This window comes from Malus sylvestris, chromosome 13, assembly GCF_916048215.2.
Source record: "Malus sylvestris chromosome 13, drMalSylv7.2, whole genome shotgun sequence".
Classification (NCBI taxonomy): Eukaryota; Viridiplantae; Streptophyta; class Magnoliopsida; order Rosales; family Rosaceae; genus Malus; species Malus sylvestris.
In genome coordinates, this window is record NC_062272.1 from 15,705,744 (window position 1) to 15,731,088 (window position 25,345).

General features: G+C 36.8%; 2 protein-coding genes across 2 annotated transcripts; one reads left to right on the forward strand and one right to left on the reverse strand.

Annotated features, from left to right (window-relative positions):
- The first annotated feature begins 3,007 nt into the window (after nt 1-3,007).
- On the forward strand, nt 3,008-5,993 carry LOC126596581 (heat shock 70 kDa protein 8-like). Its single transcript, XM_050263208.1, has 2 exons — nt 3,008-3,225; nt 4,133-5,993. The coding sequence occupies exon 2, from the start codon at nt 4,135-4,137 to the stop codon at nt 5,839-5,841; it is 1,707 nt and encodes a 568-aa protein (XP_050119165.1). The 5' UTR covers nt 3,008-3,225; nt 4,133-4,134; the 3' UTR covers nt 5,842-5,993.
- Nucleotides 5,994-20,766: 14,773 nt separating this feature from the next.
- Nucleotides 20,767-24,859, reverse strand: LOC126596582 (uncharacterized). The gene is made up of 7 exons (XM_050263209.1): nt 24,548-24,859; nt 24,261-24,378; nt 23,878-23,966; nt 23,735-23,781; nt 23,523-23,611; nt 22,950-23,083; nt 20,767-22,207 (listed from the first exon to the last, which is right to left on the reverse strand). The coding sequence occupies exons 1-7, from the start codon at nt 24,653-24,655 to the stop codon at nt 21,497-21,499; spliced, it is 1,296 nt and encodes a 431-aa protein (XP_050119166.1). The 5' UTR covers nt 24,656-24,859; the 3' UTR covers nt 20,767-21,496.
- Nucleotides 24,860-25,345: the final 486 nt, after the last annotated feature.

The following is a 25,345-nucleotide window of genomic DNA, read 5'->3' on the forward strand; positions in this document are numbered from 1 at the left end:
AAGGGCGGATGCATCATCATGCATATTAATTATTATAGTTTTTACTCCCATCTTTCCCTCTCTTTTTTGTTTCTTTTTCTTATAATTTTCATGTTTCCCTCCATTTTTCTTCAGAGGGTGGAACGGTGGATGCATATTAATTAATAATTATTATAGTTTTTAGGGGTATAAAATTTAATTTAAAATTTAATATATATATATATATAATTATTATAGTTAATATTTTGGGGGTATAATTATTATAATTATTATAGTTAATTTAATATATATTTATTATAGTTTTTAGGGGTATAAAATTGTTAAATTAATATATATATTTATTATAGTATTTTTTTAGGGTTATAAAATTATTAAATTAATATTCTGCTTATCGTGTATCATGTTACCCATGTGTATACCCAAACCAACCCATTATCTTAACATGTGCTTATCGGGTTACCCGATAACGACCCAATTCGTTATCGTATCGACCCGAACACCTGTTAATTTCGTGTCGTGTCGGGTTATCGGGTTGTGTAAGGAATTGCCAGGCCTAAGTAAAACTAGCAAAACTGGACAAAAGTATTTTAATAGTGAAGATATTAAATTAGTTCAAAATATAAATGAAAAAAAATACTAAACTTAAGGCATTAACATTACCATTAGATGATAGTTACAAAATAGTTGAAACAAATGCTTCATCATTAGGATGGGCAGATATATTATACCAGAAAAAGCATAAGGAGTCTCCAAAGTCTGACGAACAAGTTTGTAGATATTCATGAGGAAAATTTAGTGATGTACAGTCAACGGATTTAGAAATTTTAAGAATAATTAACTCACTTGTGGCATTTTCTTTATTTTTACATAATGAAGTATTTACTATTAGAACGGATTGTCAAAATATAGTTTCTCATTATAACAAAATACATTCTAATAAACAGGCAACCCGAAGATGGGTTAATTTTATTGATTCAATTATAGGAAATAGTTTTAAACCAATTTTTGAACATATAAAAGGTAATGACAATACATTAGCTGATATTTTATCAAAATTAATTTGTTGAACAAGAATGGAATATCGTGGACCATCATCATCAAATAACAAAAGACCACAAGGCAGAAAAGCACCCTTCAATAGTATAATGATGCACCATGGACCTTCACTATTCAATGGATTCCAAAATAGCATAAGCAGACCAACATCACCACCAGTACTCACTTTCAACTTTAATGGCAATATTGTTGAAGGAATCAGAAATCCAACTTTGAGGTATAGGTCAAGAGTACCAGGGCTTTCTTATAGGCAGCAGGTTCTCTTAGATAATTTTTGGAATATCTAAATCAAACAACCAAGCATAAGGTTAGGTCATGAAAAATTAATTAAAACTTTAGAACAAGAGTTTGATAGTTTTAATTTTAGTATCCATCACAGCCAGCATCATATTCATTCTCTTGAGCACAACCTTCAAGTCATTTCTAGGGATCATGAGTCATTACTTAGTAAGTTTACCAAAATGAACCAAGAACTCAAATCTCTTATAATGCAGCAGAAGGCAAGTGACATCCTGAAAAAGAGAATTGAAAAGAGGTTTGGAAACTGATAAGCATAAGAATAAAGAAAATGAGGTTATTGAACCCATAGAATTAGAGGCTAATGAACCCATAGAAGAGATTAAAATTAAGCTCTTAGAAAAAGACATTGAAATGGAGCAGCATCAGCATTTGAGTGACAAAGAAAAACCCGAAAGATATGAAAGTTTTCTTAGGTATATATCTTTAGACTTAATAATCGATGATATCCTATTAGAAGAAATTTCAAAAGCAAAATTAAGAATAATGCCACCATATATGCAAAATGAGATCTTGAGCAAAACATCACAGTCCATGAAAAAGTTACAATTGCAATTACAATGTGCTTTGTATCAGTCCATCTTTGATCCAAAACCAGGGATGAATATTATTACAAAGATGTATCCATCATGTCTTTGTGATAGTATAGAGAATTGTATTTGTAAACCAGAGGTTAGCATAGATGTGGCCAGAATGAACATGAGAGATTTTAGATCATGGCATTTTAGTTATGAGCATCAGAAAAAGCATAGTGTGATAGAAGTTAGCCCTGCCTTATTATTAGAGTTTGACTATCTTGATAAAATATTCATTAATCATTCCTAACTAGAATCATTTCCTGAAAAACTTATAAAAGTAGCAGAAGATTATCTGGAAAAGTTGAAAGAAATTTGCATCAGTTTTATTAGTAGTCCTCCAGATTGGTATGTACATATGCATAAGGAGAAAGCTAGGCATATAGCCATGATTAATGAAGAGTCCCTTAGATTATCCCTTATCTCCTCCCATAGGTGGACTCCTTCATACAAAAATATTCTAAAATTCCGAGAAATCCAAATGTTAGCCTTAGATGAGTTTGAAGATTTTAGGTATGATATGGTATTAGTAGCAAAAGAAGAAGAAATGTATATTTACATAAAGACAAGGATCAATCATCAGCCCTATTGGAAGCATTAAATTTTCAAAGAAGAAATAGCATAAATGTACTACAAGGTGAAAGAAGATAGATAAACAGATGTAGAGCTAGTAAAAAACGATGAACAGTACTAGAACAATTTGACAAAAGAAGAGCTGCATAACATCGACAACATGATGGAAGCATGAAGAGCTGACAGCAAATTAGCTGAAGTTGAATAGCATCATGTAAAATAATATATTTTCAAACAAAAATGTCAACATCATTGTGGATCCAACTACAATAATAAAATAATGACATAAGAGTAAATAAAGAAAAAAACTTGATCCATCATGAACTTTTCATACGCAAAATATCATTTTGATTAATAATAAATACTAGGCTTTTTTCGTTAAAACTCCCTTTATTCAATTATCTTAAAAACAATTTCAAACAAGCCAGCACTTGAATGGTAGTGTGTGTATAGGAGTTCTACCGCGTTTCTTGTTTAAAACTGCTTATCTCTAGGGTTGGGCTTGGGCTGAAAAGCTGATCCCAGAATTGGTCGGCGATCCCAACCCATGTAACGTTGCAGAAGCTCTGGACTGTTCTCGTAATAAACACACTATTCAAACGACCACCGCTCAACTCTAGGAAGCTCTAGAAGTTGCTCTCTCTCTCTCTCTCCCTCTCTCTCTCTAAATTGTGAGCCGAAGCGGTCCTTGTTTCTGCTGTAATCCCTCACTGATCGTTGGTGCTCTTCTATCTTTCACTCTACTGTAAGTCCCTTACTTCCTCTGTACACAATTAGCTTCATTTTATTTTCCTTAATTAATAGCCATGCTAGCTAGCTATGTCTCTCTCTCTGTACCTGTAAGTAGCAATGCATGCACTTGTTTTTGCTGTTTTCTGTTGACTTAAAACAACTTTTATTACCACCCAACAACTTGTTTTTGCTTTCTGGAAATTGGAAGAGGCTCTTCTCTCTGGTTTCTATATTTATTGTTCTAAAATTTGTTTTCTTGCCAAGTTTTTGACATATTTTGTTGGGGTTTCAAGTAAAATATGTGGGGTTGTGGTTTTTTTTTTTTTAATTTTACTTTCATGTTTCTACCAACAAATGTGAGATGGGTAAGTTGCCTAAGAGGTGTTTGTGAGAAGGCCTGCATGAACTATATTTTCCCAATTCTGTCTGTATACTACAAAAGCCAAGAGTTATCAGCAGGTCTTTTAGGATTTGGGTTCCCAGCTTAGATTTGTTGGTTTCTCTAGTTTTTGATTTGTTGAGTGTAACTTTCAGAACATGTTCCAACTAGGAATTAACTCAACACATGCTCAAATGGAAAAACAGTATCAATTTTTTTTTCGCCGTGTTAAATCATAAGAAAACAGGATCGAGAATGCTAATATAGGATGATAGAGTTTGGTAGATAGTAGAGATCGCGATTGTACATGAAACCACAAGATTCGTAGGCGTTGCTTGGGGTAAACTAGTTCAAATGCAGGATTGGGCAGCACAATCTGGGGGGAAGTAGAACTTGAATTGCATTTTTTAAGTGGTTCCAACCACGTACAAATGTTTCCTCATTTAGGAAGGACTTTAATCTTTTTTTTTTTCTCTTTTTTTGTTCTCATCTCTTAGTTTTCATCACCTGCTCTTCATCCATTTGCGATTTTTGAATGCAGGGATGGCTGAGCCAGCATACACAGTGGCATCTGATAGTGAAACCACTGGAGAGGAAAAATCGCCTTCTCCTTTTCCTGAAACCGCTATTGGGATTGACATTGGCACTTCACATTGCAGTGTTGCGGTCTGGAATGGCTCCCAGGTTGAGCTCCTTAGGAACAGTAGAAACCAGAAAATGATGCGGTCGTATGTCACATTCAAGAATGAAAACCCTTCAGGAGGAGTAAGCTATCAACTCTCCAGTGAGCACGAGATGTTATCTGGAGCTTCAATTTTCAACATGAAACGATTAATTGGCAGGGTTGACACTGATCCAGTTGTCCAGTCAAGCAAAAGCCTCCCCTTTTTAGTACAAACATTGGGCATTGGGGTGCGCCCACTGATCGCAGCCTTGGTGAACAATGTATGGAGATCCACAACTCCTGAAGAAGTTCTGGCAATATTCTTGGTGGAACTCAAGGCAATGGCAGAAATCGAGCTAAGGCGACCCATAAAAAATGTTGTTCTGACTATTCCAGCTTCATTCAGCCGATTCCAGCTTACTCGTATTGAAAGAGCTTGTGCCATGGCTAGCCTTCATGTACTCAGACTGATGCCTGAACCAACTGCCGTCGCACTGTTATATGCACAAAAGATTTCAAATCAGAACGTAAACACCGGATCTGAGAAGATTGCTCTAATCTTCAACATGGGTGCTGGATACTGCGATGTAGCTGTTACTGCTACAGCTGGAGGAGTTTCCCAAATAAAAGCCTTAGCAGGATCTGCCATTGGAGGGGAAGACTTGCTTCAGAATATGATGCGTCATCTGTTACCAGATTCCGAGACTCTTATAACTAGCCACGGACTTGATGACATAAAATCAGCGGGCATTCTTCGAGTTGCAACACAGGAGGCAATCCACAATCTCTCCTCCCAAACAAGTGTTCAGATTGATGCTGACTTGGGAAATGGAACAAATATATGTAAGGTGGTGGATCGTGAGGAATTTGAGGAAGTTAACCGAGCAGTGTTTGATAAGTGCGCGAGCCTCATAAGCCAGTGCTTGCACGATGCAAAGGTTGATACCAAGGATGTGAGCGATGTAATAGTTGTTGGTGGATGCTCATATATTCCAAAGATAAGAAGTCTTGTCATGAGCATTTGTAAAAAGGAGGAGCTGTACAAAGGGATGAACCAGTTGGAAGCTGCTGTCACTGGAGCGGCACTAGAAGGAGCGGTGGCATCAGGTCTTAGCGATCCCTTTGGTAGTTTGGACTTGCTTACCATTCAAGCCACCCCTCTCGCCATTGGGATTCAAGCTGATGGAAACAACTTTGTGCCTATCATACCTAGAAACACAGCAATGCCAGCACAAAAAGATATGATTTTCACAACTGCCCATGATAATCAAACTGAAGCACTAATAATCGTCTACGAAGGCGAGGGGAAGAAGGTGGAAGAGAACCATTTGTTGGGGTATTTCAAGATCACTGGAATTCCACCATCCCCGAAAGGAGTTCCGGGGATAAGAATAATTCTGGACATCGATGCATCGAGCGTGCTGAGAGTTTTATCGGGGGTTTTAATGCCGGGGTCTCATCAGCCGGTAAATCCAGTCATGGGAGTGAGGATGCCAACAGTTGATGATGGTCACGGCTGGTGTGCCGAAGCCCTACACAGAACTTATGGTTCTACTCTCGACTTGGTTACAGTGCAGAAGATGTAGTCACTACTTAACACGAATGCAGAGAATCATGTTTTAGAGTCAACTGGTGAAATGTAAAGCTGATACTATATTTTTGTATGCATACTTTACTGTGTGTGGATTTAGTGTAATAAAATAAAATTGAGCAGCTTCTGCTCAAATGGTTTGATAAATTATCAGATTAACAATTTCTATTTTCTAAGTGATTTAGATGGCACCAAAAGTATTTCCTTATGATTTACCAGTTGCAGAGTACTGCGTGTCGAAACACATGTTCCTCTATCCTGCAAATCACCAACGGGCACGTACCCAAAAATGCTTAATAAAAGACCTAGTGTAAAACCACGTCTTAAAGACCATATTGGTACCATTTTTCTAATAGAGGTAGACTCATCGACACATATAGATTTCATCTCTATTAAAAAGGTGATACAATTTTTTATAAAAATGCGGTAAGAACAACATTTTTGTCAACAAAAGCGAAAAATAAATAAATAAATCTTTGTTTGTGTATCAAATTAATTTGACAGATAGGTAAGTAGGAATGTCTTTCCAATGAAATGCAGCAAAACATTTTAACGTTCTCATTTGCATAAAGTTAACTTGGTTAGTGAACCAAGTGCATTAACCAAACGATCATTTTCTCTACATCCATGAAAAGTTCACTCACAAAAACAAAAGAAGTCGCATTTAAACTTAAAAAACTGCATAGAATAAACCCTAACAGCAGAAGCACCAACAATTAGAAATGGTCATCTTCTTCAGAACTTCACTGTACTTTAAGAAATACTTTACCACTTCCATTGCACCCTGCAGTCCCTTTAATCCCTTCACGGAGCTGGTCTTGAGTTGCGAGGACAAACAAACAGGCAAAAACTCTAGTGGATTGAAGGGCTTGAACTATCCGCCGAGTCTTCCTACTTTAACACGAGATGTTCGACATTAGGTGACTTGTCAAGAAACTCAACTAGGACTTCCCGACGTACCTCATAAAAAGTTAGCTTCAATCGCTTCATGTTTCTGGAAGCAAGCATAGAGCAAACCCCAGACCAAGTTCTAGCTCCCGAAAAAGACATGCCTAAACTGGAAATTTTGCCAAGAATGCAGTAACACGGTCGGCATAGGCAGGAATTGCATTGTCTATTTAGTCACCGATAACAAGTTTGATCTTGAGTCTTGACTAAAGCTTTCGGATTCTCCAGAAAGTAATTTGACGATGCAAACCCCATGACACAAAGTTTTTCAAGATTTGAGGCATTGACAAATAAATTGTTTGACAACTCTATATCTTTCACAGTTGTTCTTAAAGTCTTTAATTCAGGAGCAAGTATGTTGAAATTCATTGCATCTCTTCCGAAAAATGGATGTATATCCAAATCTTCAAGAACAAGGGAGTTACAGAAAAGCTTTTCCAATGAGGTATCACCTAATACATGATCTGTAATAACATGAAGTAACATGAGACTTGGCAAACAACAAAGCAATGTCGCAGGAAACCCAAAAATTTCACTAAAAAGCCCAATTATATTTGGAAGCTTAGTCATTATATATTCGTAGCAAACCAAGCTCAAATTCATGAGTAGTATGCGAATGATAATTCACATTCATGCCACGTCAAATGGAAAACTCACACTAAGCCCATGCAAAACCATGTGTATTGATCATACCAAGCCAAATTGAAATAAGTTTATAATATTAATACATTAGCAGTTTAATTCGAAACACACCAAACTGCTCTTCACCCAACACGCTTAAGTGGGACAAGCCACATAAGTCCATTGGGCCTATATGGGATTCGAGCTTGTGGAGATTTTGAGCTGCTTGGGAGAACCAAAATCAAGGCCCACAACTCTAGTTTCACACGGGAGGTTATAAGAGATATCCCAACCCGTTTCCTTACAAACCAACCAAAATGCTTCAAACACAACCAGTTTGCCTAGATTTATGGGTTGACGGAGTCTGACCCTGGGCCGCACACCTCATTTTAACGTGGTGGAAGAACTTTACCATTTGAAGCTCACGCAGGAAATCAAGGAAGAAAATGGAGAAGGTAGCCAAAGATGGAGCGGGATTTGGTGCAAGCAAAAGGAGATTTTGGGCAAAATGATAAACTTAGCCTTCACAAGGCTACTAACTCTCTACAGTACTATCCCAAAGAGGCATGCTGTGGGTTCAACAATGGAAAAGAGAAAGAACGACTTAACAAACCAAGACGAGGAGAGAAGGGATTCTCCAGCTGGGATTTTGAGGATTCATGTACCTATAAATTCAAGCCATCAGCACGCTCGGAATGCAGAATGCACCATGCACAGCACGCAATCTCTAAGTGTTGAAAAACCCTAATTCATGAGCTTTAGCCTTTCCTTCATTCTTATCTTCCCTTAACCTTCAAAATTACCACCCCATTAGAAACCCTAATTAGCCACTTCAAAACCAGCAACCAAGGTCTTAAATATCGATATTATCGGTGATATTTCGCCGATAATATCATTTTTTTAGAGGACGATATTTTCACACTTATCCATTTAATTATCGTCAATATATCGATATTTTTGTCGATATTATCGCGATAATATCGAAGATGATATTTTCAGCATTTTAATACATTATTTGGGCAATATATCGCAATATCGATAATATCGCGAGATGAACCCAAAAATACTTGAAAAATGGACTTACCAGAGACCTTATCGCAAACAGCTTTGCAATCCTCAATCTCATTGTATTCCTTAAACACACCGGTTAAGGTTTCGACGTTGGTGTCCCATCCAAGACCATGGATGAAGATCTTGCGGTGGATTGGGTCCTCATTCGCAACCTTCCGAATCCAATCCGCCACGTCGCCGTGGTTATCGGCAGCTTCAAGAAGCAGGGAGATAAGATGTTCCTTAGTGAATTGTCACACCCCGATCCTAACATACGTCCAGGATCGACACATGACGTCACCAACTACCTGTATCTCTAACATACCCCGCCACCAGGATATGCGAAACACAACTTGAGAACCAATTGCGTAATAAATTTTTGTATACTTTATGGCTGCATCTAACCTCTTCGTTAGACTGCCTATGTACCTCCAATAGGGATCAAGCCATTCGTAGTTCAACTTCGCTATAACTCGACATATAACACAGTCTGTTCAAGCCAAAATGCTTAACATTCCTCAATCAAACATTTGGACTTGACGGGCATGAATTATTCAATTCAAACTACATAACAACCCGCATGACAATCAAGGTTTCTATTTCATCCATCATATACATCATTGTGTTTCAACATAAAATCGCTATTCATATCATGTAATATATCAAAGAATCAATAAAGCACAATAGTATCTTCTAGTCGCATTGATCACTAATCTAATCATTTTAATAACAATCATATTCAACATCCTTCCACAATCATCTCAAGTAACCCATTCCATGATATCAAAGAGGCACAATATTAACATTTAATTATGTTAATCAGTCAATCAGATCACATCTCAATGCCCAAAATTAATAAAGGACTTTTATAATTCCCTGCCTGGATTTCAAGTAATAACTTGATAATTCTAATTTATATTCACAAGATTTATTGTGGGTAATTCTCATTCACTCGAATCCAGGGTACAAGTCTAACTTATGGAAATGAGCAAAAGTAGGGATTCCGGACCACTCAACGGAATCCAAATCAGGATACGATTTCTGACCACTCAACGGAATCCAACCACATCAGGTTCCGGATCACATAACAGAACCAAAATTATCAATCGGTTTCTTGCATGTAAAATTAGTGTCATCGATCACAATCTTTAAACATCAAGTATATAATCATGCTTTATGAAATCATAATCAAGTCACTGCCAACTTCGAAGGAGTCACCTAGACATCCAACGACTTTTCTAATTCAAAGCACAAGATTCTCAAAATCTATCGTTCATATGTACATTAAAAACTAGGGCTAGAGGGATGTAGTTCGGCCGAAGCCTACATCTTTGAAGCTATTTTAATCCAAACTCAATGAAACCCGAGGTGGATACGATCCTGGACCATCACTCAACGGAATCGCGAAGTAAGAGGGGTTCCAGACCATCTCTCAACGGAATCCGAGTGGATACAATTTTGGACCATCGCTCAACAAAATCGCGGAGTACAATGCATAACAACCACTAAATGAAACCTAAGTTGGATACAATTCCGGACCATCACCCAACGGAATCGAGGAGTAGGAGGGATTCCGGACCATCTCTCAACGGAATCCGAGTGGATACGATTCCGGACCATCACTTAATGAAATCGCGGAAGGCCAACAACCATATATACAATGGCTCAAAGAAATGAGACAAGCACAAGTTACTTAATTTACAAAAGCTCAACCAAGGGAAATAAGGTACAAATACTAAATTTAGAACAAATCAATGAAGTGAAAGATGAAACCATATCGAAGCAACAAATCTCCATCACCACGGGCTAACGGTCTACCACTAGTCCTCACATTTCATCACAACATGCCAATCAAACCATATTTCAATATATACATGTCAAATCTCATTTCATAAACTTAAATCAATGGCTAAGCATTAAAAAATAACAATTCAATAGAAAACATATTTATAAAACCAAGTCATATCCACATAGGATAACAATTACGAAAATAGGGTAATCACCAATATCACATATATTAAAGTCACTCACCTGAGGTCCACACTAATGCATTCTAGCATGGAATTCAAGGCATCAAGCTCTATCACCGTAAAAACAAAGCACAAGTCCACATTTAGATTTCTCTCGATAAATTCACATGCCCAAAACTCTCATAAATCTCCCACAACGACATTTAATGAGAATCAAACCGTCGATCAAAGGTATGGTACATGATCTTACATCACTTGCTCCGTAAGATCCAACCACTAGATTTTCACTAGTAAGTTCCTAAGGTCCAACAACTGATAACTATGGTGCTCACAAAATTGTACAACGATCCAACGATCAGATTGTCATCAATCACACAAACAAGTGGTGGTCCAATTTGATCACCACACCAAACAATTGAATTTTGGGAAACCAAGCTAGACATAGGTTCATAGGGTCACTAGAAGGTATTTGTTACTTAGACAACACTCGTGGACGGTCCCACGCACTGCCACACGCGATGGTAGCCATGGTGAAGGGTTTGAAAACCCAAATTTTCAACCTTAATCACAAAGGCTCAAATTTACGTGGTAACTAGAGCTCAACAAGGGAAACATTATTCACAACTAGGTCAACGACAAATTCTAATCGGAAACCATCCAATTTCATTGGGGAAAATCAGGTTTCTAGGGTTCTACACACCCAACTCTAAAATGAATACGAAAGCACAAACCAAGCATACCAACTTAAATATTATGAAGAGTAGATGAAGTTTCATACCTCACTCGAAGAAAATGGTTGCCGGAATCACCGAAAAATGACAAAATCGTCGGAAACCCACGGAACTTTGCTGCCTCGAACTGGAAAAACGGATAAGAAACTGGAAAATATAACACCACAGAGATTTAGGGCTCGTCAATAGCTTTCCATAGACACCAAGATCACCCAAAACAGATCTCTGATGAAGGAGATATGAGCGCGTCAAGTTGGCGGGTTAAAGGGTTGAAATCACCCCAAAAAGGGGTCAAAATCAGACCTCTCCTTCTTCTTTTCTTTTTTTTTTTTTTTTTAGAAACCTTCCCCTTTTTAAACCAACTTAACCTTTAACCCATATGTGGGAATTAAATAATTCCCACAATCTATAGTTCACAACTTCAAACGTTCGTAACTATACCGTTGTAACTCGGACTCGCAAACAGCTTTCGCCTATGCGTTCGTGGGTTTGAATCTCTTTAAAACACTAGTTAAAACTTCGAAAAGTCAACGAAAGATAAAGATTGATTACGAAAATTCAAACCCGATAACTATTCGATTTAATTCTCAAAATTTACGAAATTAAAATTAAGTAATAAAAATGACGTAAACGTGAAATACGAACTTAAATTACGAGATACATAATGAATAGTGAAATTTCGGGGATAAGATTTCACATGAATGGTTCTAGAAGATTCTGGATTGACTCGTCCTCGTCATCACCTGCACCAGTCTGATCCAAAGTGGCTGAGGCTGACATCGTGGTTATGTTACCGGTTTCCTTATACTCACCACTCGGCCCCTCTTCGTCCTCCTCCTCTTCCTCTTCCTCTTTGTCGGCTTCTTCATCTTCCTCCTCCTCATTTTCTTCGACTTCTTCTTCTTCCTCTTCAACTACTTCCTCTGCTGGTTCGTTTTAGGGTTTGGGTTCCTCAACTACGACCTTTTGTTGCTTTTTGGTGGGTTCAGAGGGCTCGGAAGAGCTAACTTTCGTTTTTTTGCCATTAGAGGAGGGGTGCAGGCGTCGTGGATAGAGAGATTTGGGGGTTAGGGTTAGGGTTTCTTTGAGGAGCTGCTACCGACGCCTAAGTGAAAACGCAGGAACTAATTGGGAATCGAGAGAGATGCAGGGTAAAAGTATCCTCATCTGTTTAGGTTAGGGGTATTTTCGTATTTCAACCTAACATTTTACACTTACTCTTCACCAAGGGGATTCGAACCTCTCCCATTTTTCACTTACTCTACACATAGAGATGATGAAGATAGTGAAAATTTGAACCTCATAGGAACTCTATGTGGTACTAAGTCACTCATGTATCTTACCATGCAATGTATAAAGTGTAAAATATTGTAAAAATTCATTATATATAAATGATTATGGTGTGTTTAAACTTCTTTCATTAATTACTACATATTTTCTACACTGACAATGTTTGCCAGCTCGCTATATAATTAACTTAAATCAGTTAAATCCATCATGCAATACATTTCCCTCCAATTTTTTATGATAAACTAATAGATAATTGACTAAATAAACATCCTGCAAAGTTTCAATAAACATTTCTAAGTTTTTCTTACAATTTTCGTGGTTTTTATTCAATTTTTATCGATATCGATAATATCCCGATATTTTCATCGAAATTTTTATGTTTTTGGACTACCGATATTTCCGATATCATCGATATTTTAGACCTTGCCAACAACCATCAACGATATCTCTCTCACACTAAACTAGTGGGCTTTTAGCTCTCACACCACGAATCACTCAGGCAATTTATTAGTTGTTATGATTATTCAATCATTGCTAAAAGGAACTATTAATATATCTGGGATACACTAGTACAAAAAACACTTTGCACTACGCAGGTCCTTCATCACGCAAAGTCAAAAAACGTCGCGTAAAACTTAGCGCAACGAACCTTCGTCGCACACTAACCGTCGCCCCAAGGCAGTGACAGAAGGGTTTACGCGACGAAGAAGAAACATGCATCACGCAAACCCTCTTTGCACGATGCAGGTTGACTTCGCGCGACGTAGGCTGTGTCGCGCAAAGAGGCTTTGCGCTACGCATGTCCCTGAATCGCACAAACCCATGTTTTTTTTTGGCAAAAATATTTTTTATTTAATTTTTTATAAATATTGCAATTAAATTATAAACAATAATTAATAAACCAAGAAAAAGTATTTAATTATAAAATATATGAAAATGTACATAAAAAATGTCTGAACAAAAAAAAAGAAGAAAAAACTACAACAAATAGTTTCCAAAGAAGAATGGTGTAAAGTTGGTGAACAAAGGCTCATTGGTTTCAGGATTCATCTTCTCACGTTGGTGATCCTCGACCCCATGGAACTGAAAAAAAGTTGCATATGTACTTACCTGCAAAGGAAAAACAAAATTCAGCACTTGAAAATGATCACAAAAACCAAAAGCTCTCCAGATTTCAAATCCTTGCAAGAAGTAAGCAACTAAGTAGCAATGCAAAATGTTCAAGAGGAGTTAAGAATTAAAAAAAAAAAGGTGCAGAGAATCAATCAGTAGGGATACATTGGCCTTACCAGATTCAATGAATGAGAAAGCTTGACTGTCTGCAATATGCCTAATTTATCAGTTTCCTTGCTGGGAAGAATCTCAACTATGCCCTTGCTCATGAACGTATAAGGATCACTACAATGTTGGATGCGAATATCAGTCTAACATTCATTTCTCATCCCAAATAGAAATCAATATTTGCCAAAGTTAAGAAGAAAAATATATTGGAAAGAGGAGGGTTGGTTGCTAGGAATAATACCAAAAATCAATACATAAACATTAATATTTCTAGTTAGGTATATTAGTTGAAGAGAAATATGGATCAATAAAGGAGTACACAAAATCGTAAATGGAAAATCAGGGAGTCTATCAATTCTTTCACCATAAAGTCAGAAGCCAGTCAGTAACAACATAAGGCTAACCTCTGAGGCACAGAGTTCAAATCAGCAAGGGAATCTTCAACTTGGAAATTTTCTCAAGTGCATGGATAAGGGTTACAACCTTGTATCAACAAAGAAGCAAATTAAGTCAATTCTACTCCTTAAACACAAAATTAACAGAAGGAAGAGTTGCATTTTACACACAGCACCTGCAACAATTTTATGTCTGGATTTTTTACATTTGCATGTAAATGGGTATTTGACTGTGGCTGAAAGGGACAACTGTGTCAGCAGTCAGCACTCGAGAATTTATGATATAAGGCTGTAGAATTTGAAATAGACATAGTACCACACAAATTGTAGGTCCCTCATTTTCCACCATTTCTAATATAACAATAAGTGCAACATTGTCCTAAAAAATTGCGTACAAGAAGCTGATATAACAAACAGATGGGAAGTAGAAACAAGAGCCCCACTAGAACAGAATGCACATTAAAAACCATACAAGACGTTGATATAACAAACAGATTGGAATTGTTTCTAACCCTCCAAACTACTTCTCTCACTCTTTTAACATGTTCTATTGCATCTAATATAACCAGGAAGATCGCCATTGATTTTAAATCATAGTGTTCTTTTTAATATAATTGGATGCTCCCTGCCCCTTTTAGATTTTACTTGAAAATATATCAGCATAAGTAAACATACATACTAGTCTACAATTAAATGTCAAAACATACACCACTTTGAACCCATTTTCATGCTTTTCAACAAACTCCTGGAGTAACCTATACAAAACAACTTTTAATCACTTGTAGACAAGAAATGCAACCCACAAGCTTTGAGACAGTTCCTATACCTCTTTGCAGCATTCAAAGACACCAAGTAATTTCAACTCAGCCACTTGTAGGAAACTTATAACATAATTCAGCACCGAAAGCAACTAAATTTAGACAATCTTATACAAATTTAAACACATCTTAACTCAAATTCCAATCAAGAATTTTTTTTTAGTAGGTATACATGAAATTGAATGTATAATCAATCCTAAATGCCCCACCAAAGGAATAAAACCTCCATCCCCTGCACTCAGTCACCAAACTGCTGCTCCACTTCAATGATTCAATATGCGCCTTCCCCCAATTAAGGTAAACAAAATTTATTTTCCTTTTTTGGGACAAAAGGGAGAATATTACACAAAGATAGCATCATAAAGATCCCCAAACACCAAGGTACAAGCACAGAAACTAAAACAAGCTTTGAATCAAATGGAGGATTGGAGTAGGAGGGATTGGGGGCGCCATGAATTATACACATGGAGAATTGGAGAATAATGCACATGCTTTTGTAATTGGTTGGTTTCAGAACCCAAATTAAGGTACTCAATTTAATTTATCTTCTGAGTATAACATAAAAAAGGTGTGTGTATGTGAATGTGATATGGGTTCTTCCCAATTTATTCCTAGCAACATTCATTCATCAAACAAGGATGGTTTAATCTCTTCTAATGTGCATGTAGCATTCTATGACCTCTTGTCGCATTCTATAACCCATATTAAGGTACAAATGCTTGATTAAAGTGCACAACAAACGAATCTTTTCTCAGAATTCGCAAAGAGCTAGAGATTAAAATTAAATAACTGAAAAAATATATATGAGAAATTAAGGTGGGCTCTGTGATAAGAAATTAATTAACTTTAAAAAATAAAGACCTATGAAATTGGGGGGAAATGGCAGCAAATTTTTACCTCTGCGATGGAAGTCGAGACGATGAGGCGGACAAGTGCTCTACGACGAGGTTGCGAGGCTGTGAGGATGCAAGGCTGCAACCTGTGAGGGTTTGCAAGGCTGCGAGAGAGAGTGGTGTGAATGATGATGACTGACTGAGAGTGAAGGAGAGGGAGGCGAGGGGAGGAACATAGGCAGAGAAGAAGAAGTGAAGAAAAACCTAGGGTCAGTAGTAGAAACCAAAAAAAATGGTGGAATTAGGCTCGGGTATACAGGGGTGGAGGCGCTTGGAAATTTCTGAAGAGGAAAGGCAGAGAATTTGCAATAGAGAAATGAAGAGAAGGAGATTTTGGGTGCCATGCCAAAATTTAGGCAGCCCTCCAAATTTTAATCTCCCACTCTTCAAATGTTTTTAATCATGTATGATTACTTTTTTTTCTTTGTCACAATGTATGATTCTATTAAAATATATCGTTTTGATAGGATACACATTCTACGAAACTAATTTCAACAATCAAACCGTCAAACTTGATTGTATATACTTCGAGATCACATACGTCAAAAATCACAAAAAAAAAAAAACATTTAGATATCAAGTAATGGGACAAACCTTTTCGACGGCTAGAAATGAAAAATCACGATTTAACGGTTGTTTTAACTCTGATTTTGATGATTTTTTACAACTACACTCTTTAACCCTATATGAATACAATGAACTAATTCGATTGTCAATTTAAAATATTTACACAATTGGATACCACAAAAGAAAAAGGCAATACAAGAACCCCAAAAGAAAAGCAAAAGGGCAAAAAAAAAAAAAAAAAAAAACTTTGCGTGACGCAGTTGCACCTACGTCGCGCAAAATCCTTTTTTGTTTTTATTTTTATTTTTTTTTGCCCTTTTGCTTATGGGTACAAAATAAATTAATTAAAATCTACTTAGTACATACATATACCATTGAATTTGATGGGAAACGCATTGTACGCAATTAGTTTTTAACGATCGAACCGTCAAACTTGTTTGTATATACTTCAAGATTGCATATGCCAAAAATTGCAAAAAACAAACATTCATATATCAAGTAACGGAACAAACTTTTTCGACGGTTATAAACGAAAAATCATAATTTAACGGTTATTTGAACTCCGATTTTGATGATTTTTTACAGTTACCCTCCTTGACCCTATATGAATACAACAAACTAATTTGATCGTCAATTTAAAATATTTACACAAGTGGATACCACAAAAGAAAAAGGTAATGTAAGAACACCAAAAGAAAAGCAAAAGAACACAGTTGTACCTACGTTAAAGTCCTGTTTTTTTTTTTTTTTTTTGCCCTTTTGCTTACGAGTACAAAATAAATAAATTAAAATCTACTTAGTAAATACATATACCATTGAATTTAATGGGAAACGCATTGTACAAAATTAGTTTCAATGATCTAATCGTCAAACTTGTTTGTATATACTTCGAGATCGCATACGCCAAAAATCGAAAAAAAACAAACATTCAGAAATCAAGTAACAGGACAAAACTTTTTTACGGTTATAAACGAAAAATCACAATTTATATTAACTCCGATTTTGATAATGTTTTACAGCTACACTTCTTGACCCTATATGAATACAACGAACTGATTTGATTGTCAATTTAAAATATTTACACAAGTGGATACCACAAAATCTTATGTTATACTTAATGAAAGTATAAAAAAATTCCAAATGTTAGTGAATCTAATATTTTGATAAGATACGCATTGTATGAAACTAGTTTCAACGATCTAACCGTCAAACTTGTTTGTACATGCTTCGAGATCACATACACCAAAAATATTTTAAAAAAAACATGCAGAGATCAAGTAACAGGATAAAACGCTTCAACGGTTATAAAACGAAAAAACACGATTTTACGGTTATTTTAACTCTGATTTTGATGATTTTTTACAGCTACACTCTTTGATCCTATATAAATGCAATAAACTCATTCGATCATCAATTTAAAATATTTACACAAGTGGATACCATAAAATCTTATGTTATACTTAATGAAAGTATAAATAAACTCCAAGTGTTAGTGAATCTAACGTTTTGATGGGATACGCATTGTACGAAACTAATTTCAAAGATCCAACCGTCAAACTTGTTTGTATATGCTTCGAGATCACATACGCCAAAAATCGCAAAAAACAAACATGTAGAGATCAAGTAACGAGACAAATCTTTTTTACGGCTATAAACGAAAAATCATGATTTAACGGTTATTTTAACTCCGATTTTGATGATTTTTTACCGCCACACTCTTTAATCCTATATGAATACAATAAAATAATTCGATCGTCAATTTAAAACATTTACAAAAGGGGATACCATAAAAGAAAAAGGCAATGCAAGAACCCCAAAAGAAAAGCAAAAGGAAAAAAAAAAAAAAGGACTTTGCGATTTTTGATGGTTGGATCATTGAAACTAATTTCGTACAATGCGTTTCCCATCAAATTCAATGGTATATGTATTTACTAAGTAGATTTTAATTTATTTTGTACCCATAAGCAAATGGGCAAAAAAAAAAAGGGGGACTTTGCGTGACGTAGGTACAACTACGTCGTGCAAAGTTGGCAAAAAAGCGGTAAAGTAATCTTTGTTTGGTGGCAAGATCTTGCGTGATGCACAAAACGTAGCGCAAACGGCCTTTGCGTGACGTTTTGTGTTTTGGGTCGCGCAAACATACTTTGAGCTACGAAATTTGCTCCGTCGCGCAAACATGTTTTTCTACTGGTGATATCTCTTATGCCACACTTTTTTTTTTAGGTATTTCAGAGCCTAGAGTCGGAAACAAACCAAGGGAGTTAAGCTTCTCAAAGTTCAAGTTCTGCTTGATAAAAAAGATCCCTAACATGATGATTTTAAATTAGTATTAATGTTTACGCTATTAGGTTTTGGTGTTTGTTGTTTTAGGAATTTTCCATATTAGTTTAGAATGTGAAATAGAGGTTTGAGGATTTAGAATGAGTAATTTATTAGGAGGGTTTAGGGTTTTAGACATTTTGTAGCTGTGGTGAAGCTTATGGCTTATATGTCTCAGGTTTTGGACTTCACCCACAATCTACGAGCTGAACTCTAAGCCATAAGCAGTTAACTTGATGCAATATATGTTCAAGTCAAAATGAGAAAAATAAATAAGGTAGTAAATAGCAACACTGAAATTCGATATAATATGTGACTAATTTAACTACAATGATGTACAAATTGCGATGCACAGTCTAAATCCTTATAAATGCACAATAGAAACTGCAATGCTAAGTCTGAAGACGCGTTTACCTATTTCAATATAAAAAATTTGAGAAAATAGTTGCCAGTTGTACATGTAATGGCTTTAGTTTGCAATTTTTGTTTGGTTTGGATGCATTAGTGTAATAGGAAAGTCCATTAACTACAAATTAGAATAGTATGGTTGATATATTCTTAAATTTGAAAGGTTGATTGAGTTAAGATCAAGGGTTCCTACTTTTGACTAATATAGGAGAGATCGAACTCGTGTGGATAGAGAGAGCACATCAATCTTAATAACTATCGTGTAATCGCTCAACTCTGCATGGCAAAGTTCATATTAAGTACTAACATTTGTACTTTTCAAACAAAGCAGATATAATTGTTTTTCTTTTCGCTAGAACTACTTGGTTTTACCGATTAGTTTTGTTTAAGTCACAAACATTTTAGATTAGGTCGTATCTTCGCTAAAAACTACAATTTGTTGGATTTAGCCAAGTTGCTTAACAATGTTCTCCTTCATTGCACCTAATTTCGACTCTCCCTCATAGAGTTTAGATTAATTAAGAGTAGATATAGTTTGAATAAGAAAAACTGCAGCACTTAATATTTAAACTCAAATTGCCCTAAAGAAAGTCAGTGTTACGTACTGCATATGACAAGTCTGTCCATGTTCATCCAAAATACTCACAAAGGTAAATGAAAGGGACACAATCAAACTCCAAAAAACTGCATAGATTAAACTCCAAACCTTCAACAGTAGCAGTACCAATTTGTCTTCATTTAATAAGTTCAAACACGTAAACGATGATTGCCAGATGTCAGCTACTAAAAAATTTCAGAAAACAATTCACCAAAACTAGCTCCTATAGTTTATATTCTGTCGCAGTAAAGCCATATAAGTTCCAAACAGATGGACTCCCACACTCTAACGTCATCTCCTGTGGAATCGAAAGGCGTTACCTCCTGAGGACAATTGGTACTCGACAAAACCGCACCCCCAACCCAAATATGCATGTACATGCAATAAATCAAAACCACAAGAAAATTAGAAAAATACACTAATAAGAATTTGCACCTCTTTAGTTTGGAGACGGTAAATACTTAGCCCCTACATTTTATAAATTACCACCGTACGATTCTAAAGTTACAAATCTTTACATGATTCACCTCTTTGTTGAAAAACTGAACGAGCCTCTTTTAGCAGGTATCTTGTTCTATTGTAACAAAAGTAAGACGATAGCACCCTCGTAAGAAGCAAGAGCTATTTACTTACCGTTTAAGGCCCTCGTATTCTAGAGAAAAAAAAGGGACAATAGTGAAATGTATAAGAGATTCACGATGTAATGAATACATGGTCACTACGATTGTCCTATATCTACTCCGTTTTTGCTACTGTAAAATGCAATCCCTGTTTAAAAAGGTGCTCCTTAATCACCCTGTTTGCAAAATCTAATTACATTCCCAAAACTCCACTCACTCCCTCCACACTCACATCACCACTTGCATACAGATATTATCAAAAAGTATACGACTTTGCTTGAAATGAAAATAAAAACAAATGTAGGCATGTAGCCACCACACTTTGACTTCTTAAACAACAAAACCCGACACATATTCCTACCATTTCTGCTCATGTTAAATATAATACAAAGAGTTTGAGACCCCAAAAACAAAAACAAAAAACATATAAATATTAAGTACCAAATCATACAAGAACAAGACTCCAAAATTAATACAACAAAATTCAACACCCAAAAGATTCCACAACACCAAAAGATAAAATATATAAATACATTTATATATATCAAAGTTTGAATTGAAATAAACAAAGGTTTTTTTTTTGTTCCTAATCACTTGATGACTTCTTTTTTTTCTTCCTTGTTTTACAGCATATGGGTTCCAATGCAGTTTTCACCGTGTCGACCACGCTATCTTGTTCCCAAAGCTTTGTTGCCCTTCGAAACCCTAAAAACTTAGACTTCGTGGAAAATTAAAATTAGAACCCCTACACATTTCAAAATTAGACAGTGGTGCACAATCTCTCACACCTTGCGTAGTACGTCGTCGTCTCAGTACTTTAATGCACGAGGAGAGTTGGACTTTGCAAAAGGAAATGATCATCGTCGGATCCCTTCCACTAAATTTACCCAATCAATCAATCCGGATTTTTGAAATTCGATCTACAACTACAAACAATGGACCACTTCAAAAGTTATAATAACTTTAACTGTTGGATCAAATTTCAAATATCCGGATTAAGTGATAGATAAATTCGGTGAAAGAGATTCGAAAAAAATTCCTTTCCTTCGCGAAATAATTAATCAATTATTACTGCTCGCGTCAAGGGAGACTCCTTGTTAATTTAACAAAATCTATGTACTTCTCTTCCCTTTCTCTGGGTTCAGAACCGTTGTGATACGGACACGTGGCGGCGTCTGATGTGGGGAGAGACGATGGAGATGAGTCCGCCCAGTGGGGGCCGCATCTTTGCCCTGTAGATCATCTCGTCGTACGGCCTCCTGTAGAACTTCAAGAACGGCGCGAAGGACTCCCGGGACTTCTCCGTCCTGCTGGCGTGGTTCTCCCTGCGGAAGAACGTGGCCGGCGATTGGAGGAACGAGGGGCGTGGGGTCCGCGGCGGCTGGTTGTGGTGAGGGGTTCTGCTGGCCTCGCTGCCGGAGCACCGTTGGGGGAGTGGGGTCGACGGGAACAGGCTTTTTCTCATGGCAGCGGAGTTGCCGTAGCCGTGGATTGTTCCACGTGGTGTTCTGGCGGCGGGGGATGCGAAGGAGAAGGACCGGGCGTTTAGCGGTGAGATGAAAGCGGGTCCCAGCGGGGAGGGTGTGGTGGGGCCTACTTTGGATGCTGACGTGTCTGTGAGGCTGAGGTACCAAGGCTTGAGAGAGTCGAACTGATGCTGAGCGACAGTGAAGGAGAAACGAGAGGATGAGCAAGAGCCGACCTTGGCCGTTGATTTGATTGAGGAGGGGTCGAATCGGAGGGACGAGGCTCGCGGATAATTTGAGAAGTCACTGAAATCCAACGACTCCTCAAAGTCAAGAGATGATACCATCATCGTTGCCGTTGATAGCTCAACGAACGGTCGAACACCCTACAAAAGTACAATCCAATTAAACAAGAAGGGTCACACTCAAGACATTCACCTTTTTTTAACTTGTACCTTGTTGTCATATAAATTAACTAGTAAAAAGTTAAATACAAACTTGGTCACTCCAAAAATTGAACAATGACACACATTAATGGTAAGGCATAGAAATGATTTAGAAGCCAAATGCAACATAACAGCTAACCACACGACTGTCGAAGATCCCGTTCTTTAAGCCACCCGTTAAAGTACATAAATGTTATGGTGATATTGCTTTACCTAAAGTTTGATCTGATAGCAATGTTAAAATAATTTTTTGAACTACTTATTGTCGACAAAATCAAATTTAACAATTAAATATGTATTGACACTTAACGTACGTATGTATTAAAATAAGATGACTGTATTAAACTGTTGATGGCTATATTATATTCTGTGAAAGCAAACAAGCAATAATTGTGGCATAATTTGAACCCAAGCAAGCAATCAGGTGCTCATGATAGCTATATTGACCTGTTTTTTTTTGAATTCTGGGAAACCCAGCACAAGGATGTGACCTGAACTTGAAATGGATAAGAATTATAGGTAGGTTTTGGTTTTGTACCCAAAAGCACGACACAGAATGCACAAGTGGTCAAAACAAATACAGTAACATTGGACTTTTTTACCACCAACCCAATGAGCTACATAATTTAATTTAGATAGGTTAGGTCAATTTAATTTTTGAAAATTTAATTAATGTTTTTACCTTCCAAAGATATGAGAACATTGTAGGAGGGTCAATTACGAATGCTTTGGAGAGCCGTCTTGGATAGTACTCCGCCACAATTTTCAGTCCGGCCACCAGCAAGTTCATAAAAGCAGAAGCCGACCTGAAAAAACCTGCAAATTTATCCCATTAAGTTTTAATTTAATCAACAATTGAATTCAAAATCATGTATTTTAATTAGGGATTAAAAGAATAAAAAGTGATTAGTGTCTGGTGGCGTAAAAGTAGAATCCTGGGAACTTCTGCCACGGGATCAAAAATATTCAAAAGCTAGCTGTATTGGAATTGACGAATTCTCGGAAGGACTCCAATTCCCTACAATGCCCCTACATTCCTGGACCGCTAAAGAGGGTTAGACCGCGACACCTGAGGGGCACTCCGGACAATTTCTGATGATATCTCAGCTTCTCCGACATAGCTCTCATTAACTACGCTGCTCCAACCGTATCATGCAGTTTCTATGTAGAATGACTAAATTGACCTTCGGGATTAGGGTGTGTTCGTTGGATTTATGAAGGGTAAGTTTGGGAATTGGGCGTAGGGGGGGCTTACTTGCGTCGAAAAGGAGGACGAACTGCTCTACGTTTTTGGGCATGGACTGAATCGCCACCTCCAGCGTGAATGCCAACAAGCGAGTGAACCTTAAATTTACAAAAATGGAAAATTAATTTCAGAAATAAAAAAAGGTTGCATGAAGAATAAATAATTTCAAAAAAAATAAGGAAATGTTAATTAAAAAGGCTTTCTGGAGTTTGTTTACTCACAGTTTTTGCGAATGGAACTTCTGGTAATCTTGTTTAATCCGGAAAATCTGTGGGAAAAAATAAGAACAAAAAGGTGAGGTTAAAAATACCAAAAACAAAAGATTAAAACGGAAAAGAAAAAAAGGAGTGAAATGGTAATTTACCACAACAGGCCTGGATTCTTCATCATGGCCAGACACGTAGGCAACACCTTCAGCGAGCTCAGCTGAGAACTCATCTGCTATCAAGTTCTCTGTGTGTTCAAAAACATGAAAAATTAAAATAAATTAATCAAAACAGATTTCAACTTTTTTTTTTCTCCTTTTTTGTGGTTCGAAAAAATAAATTAAAAAAAAAATTAGGGAAAGAAGTGAGATTAATCATTAGCGGGAGTTGGGCTTACACTTTAACGTTTAATTCAAAGTTGTGGAAAAAGCAAGATTCTTTGGCTAACCACAAAACAAAAAGAGAAACCAATATGCACTTGAAAAAAGAGAGAACTAGAGAGAGAGAGAGAAGAAAATTGAAAACCTGGGTTTTTACATACCAGTGCCAATGTTCTGTCTCCATGAAAGGCAAGCCCTAAGTTGCTTGGCTGCCTTCTTAACACTATCTCCTTTTGCTTTCAAAAACCTCTCCACACAAGCAGTGTTGCAAAACTTCTCCTGCGAAAACAGAAAAAAATGAGACCTATATTCCATAAAAAATTATTAAAACAGACAAAACACATTTAAATTAAAGTGTGAAAAATAAGAAAACCAATTAAGATTGAAATTTTAAGAAAACCCATGAAGTTAAAAATGGAGATCTGAAAGTTGACGTGAGAATCCAAACCTGTTTAACTGTGAGTGGGGCTTGTTTTCTCAGAAGCTGAAGAACTGCTTCCACTCTCGCATTTCCCTTGCTCTGTTCATCTCTCGGGTGGTGATCTTTCTTCCCCATTTCGAGATTTCGGACCAGTGATGAAATAAAAAAACCAACTAAATTCCACCAAAATACTCAGACGTTTATACCAGTCTTCAAATGTACGCAACCATTAAAATGTTCACTCAGGAGGGGGAGAGAGAGAGAAATATGAGATAATGAGAGGGAAAAGATGTTGAAACTTGAAAACTGAGAGGGTTATAACGTTGAATAAAGGGAAGGGAGGCAGAGAGGACGTTATATAGCAAAACGACAGCTCATAACGCCGTCACTATATGGGGGGCTTCTTTGAATTAAAGCAAAGTTCCATCTGCGTCAACTGCTTGGCTTTTGGTCAATGCTATTGTAAATATTTATTTGAGTTTTTGCAATGATGGGTCCGAAAGTGATTCGTAACGGAAAACGTCGGCTGGTCCAGGCCCAAGCCCATCGCCCACCAATTACCTTTTAATTGCTTTTATTACTTTTCCAATTTTACCCTGATCTCGACCTTTCTCTGTTTGTCCCTGTGTCTCTTTATCAGAAAAGTATGGCTGCCTACTTGTTGGCTAAGGCTCAAAGAGTTGACTGTTTACGAGCCAGTTTTAATGGCACTCCCCCATATATTTCAGGATGATATCTCTCTCATTATTGTGTGATTTGGACACTGACATGTTGCTTGATGGTCGCTCATTTATGTTAGACAATGTAGTAAGTATATGTCATTAT

Bases quoted from the DNA above. Each gene is read 5' to 3' on its own strand.
- LOC126596582 (XM_050263209.1), bottom strand. From the start codon at position 24,655: ATGGGGAAGAAAGATCACCACCCGAGAGATGAACAGAGCAAGGGAAAT. The intron at 23,612-23,734 runs GTGAGTAAACAA...TGTAAATTTAAG, and splicing joins AAGTTCCATTCGCAAAAACT to GTTCACTCGCTTGTTGGCAT. The intron at 23,084-23,522 runs GTAAGCCCCCCC...ATAAATTTGCAG, and splicing joins CGTCCTCCTTTTCGACGCAA to GTTTTTTCAGGTCGGCTTCT.
- LOC126596581 (XM_050263208.1), top strand. From the start codon at position 4,135: ATGGCTGAGCCAGCATACACAGTGGCATCTGATAGTGAAACCACTGGA.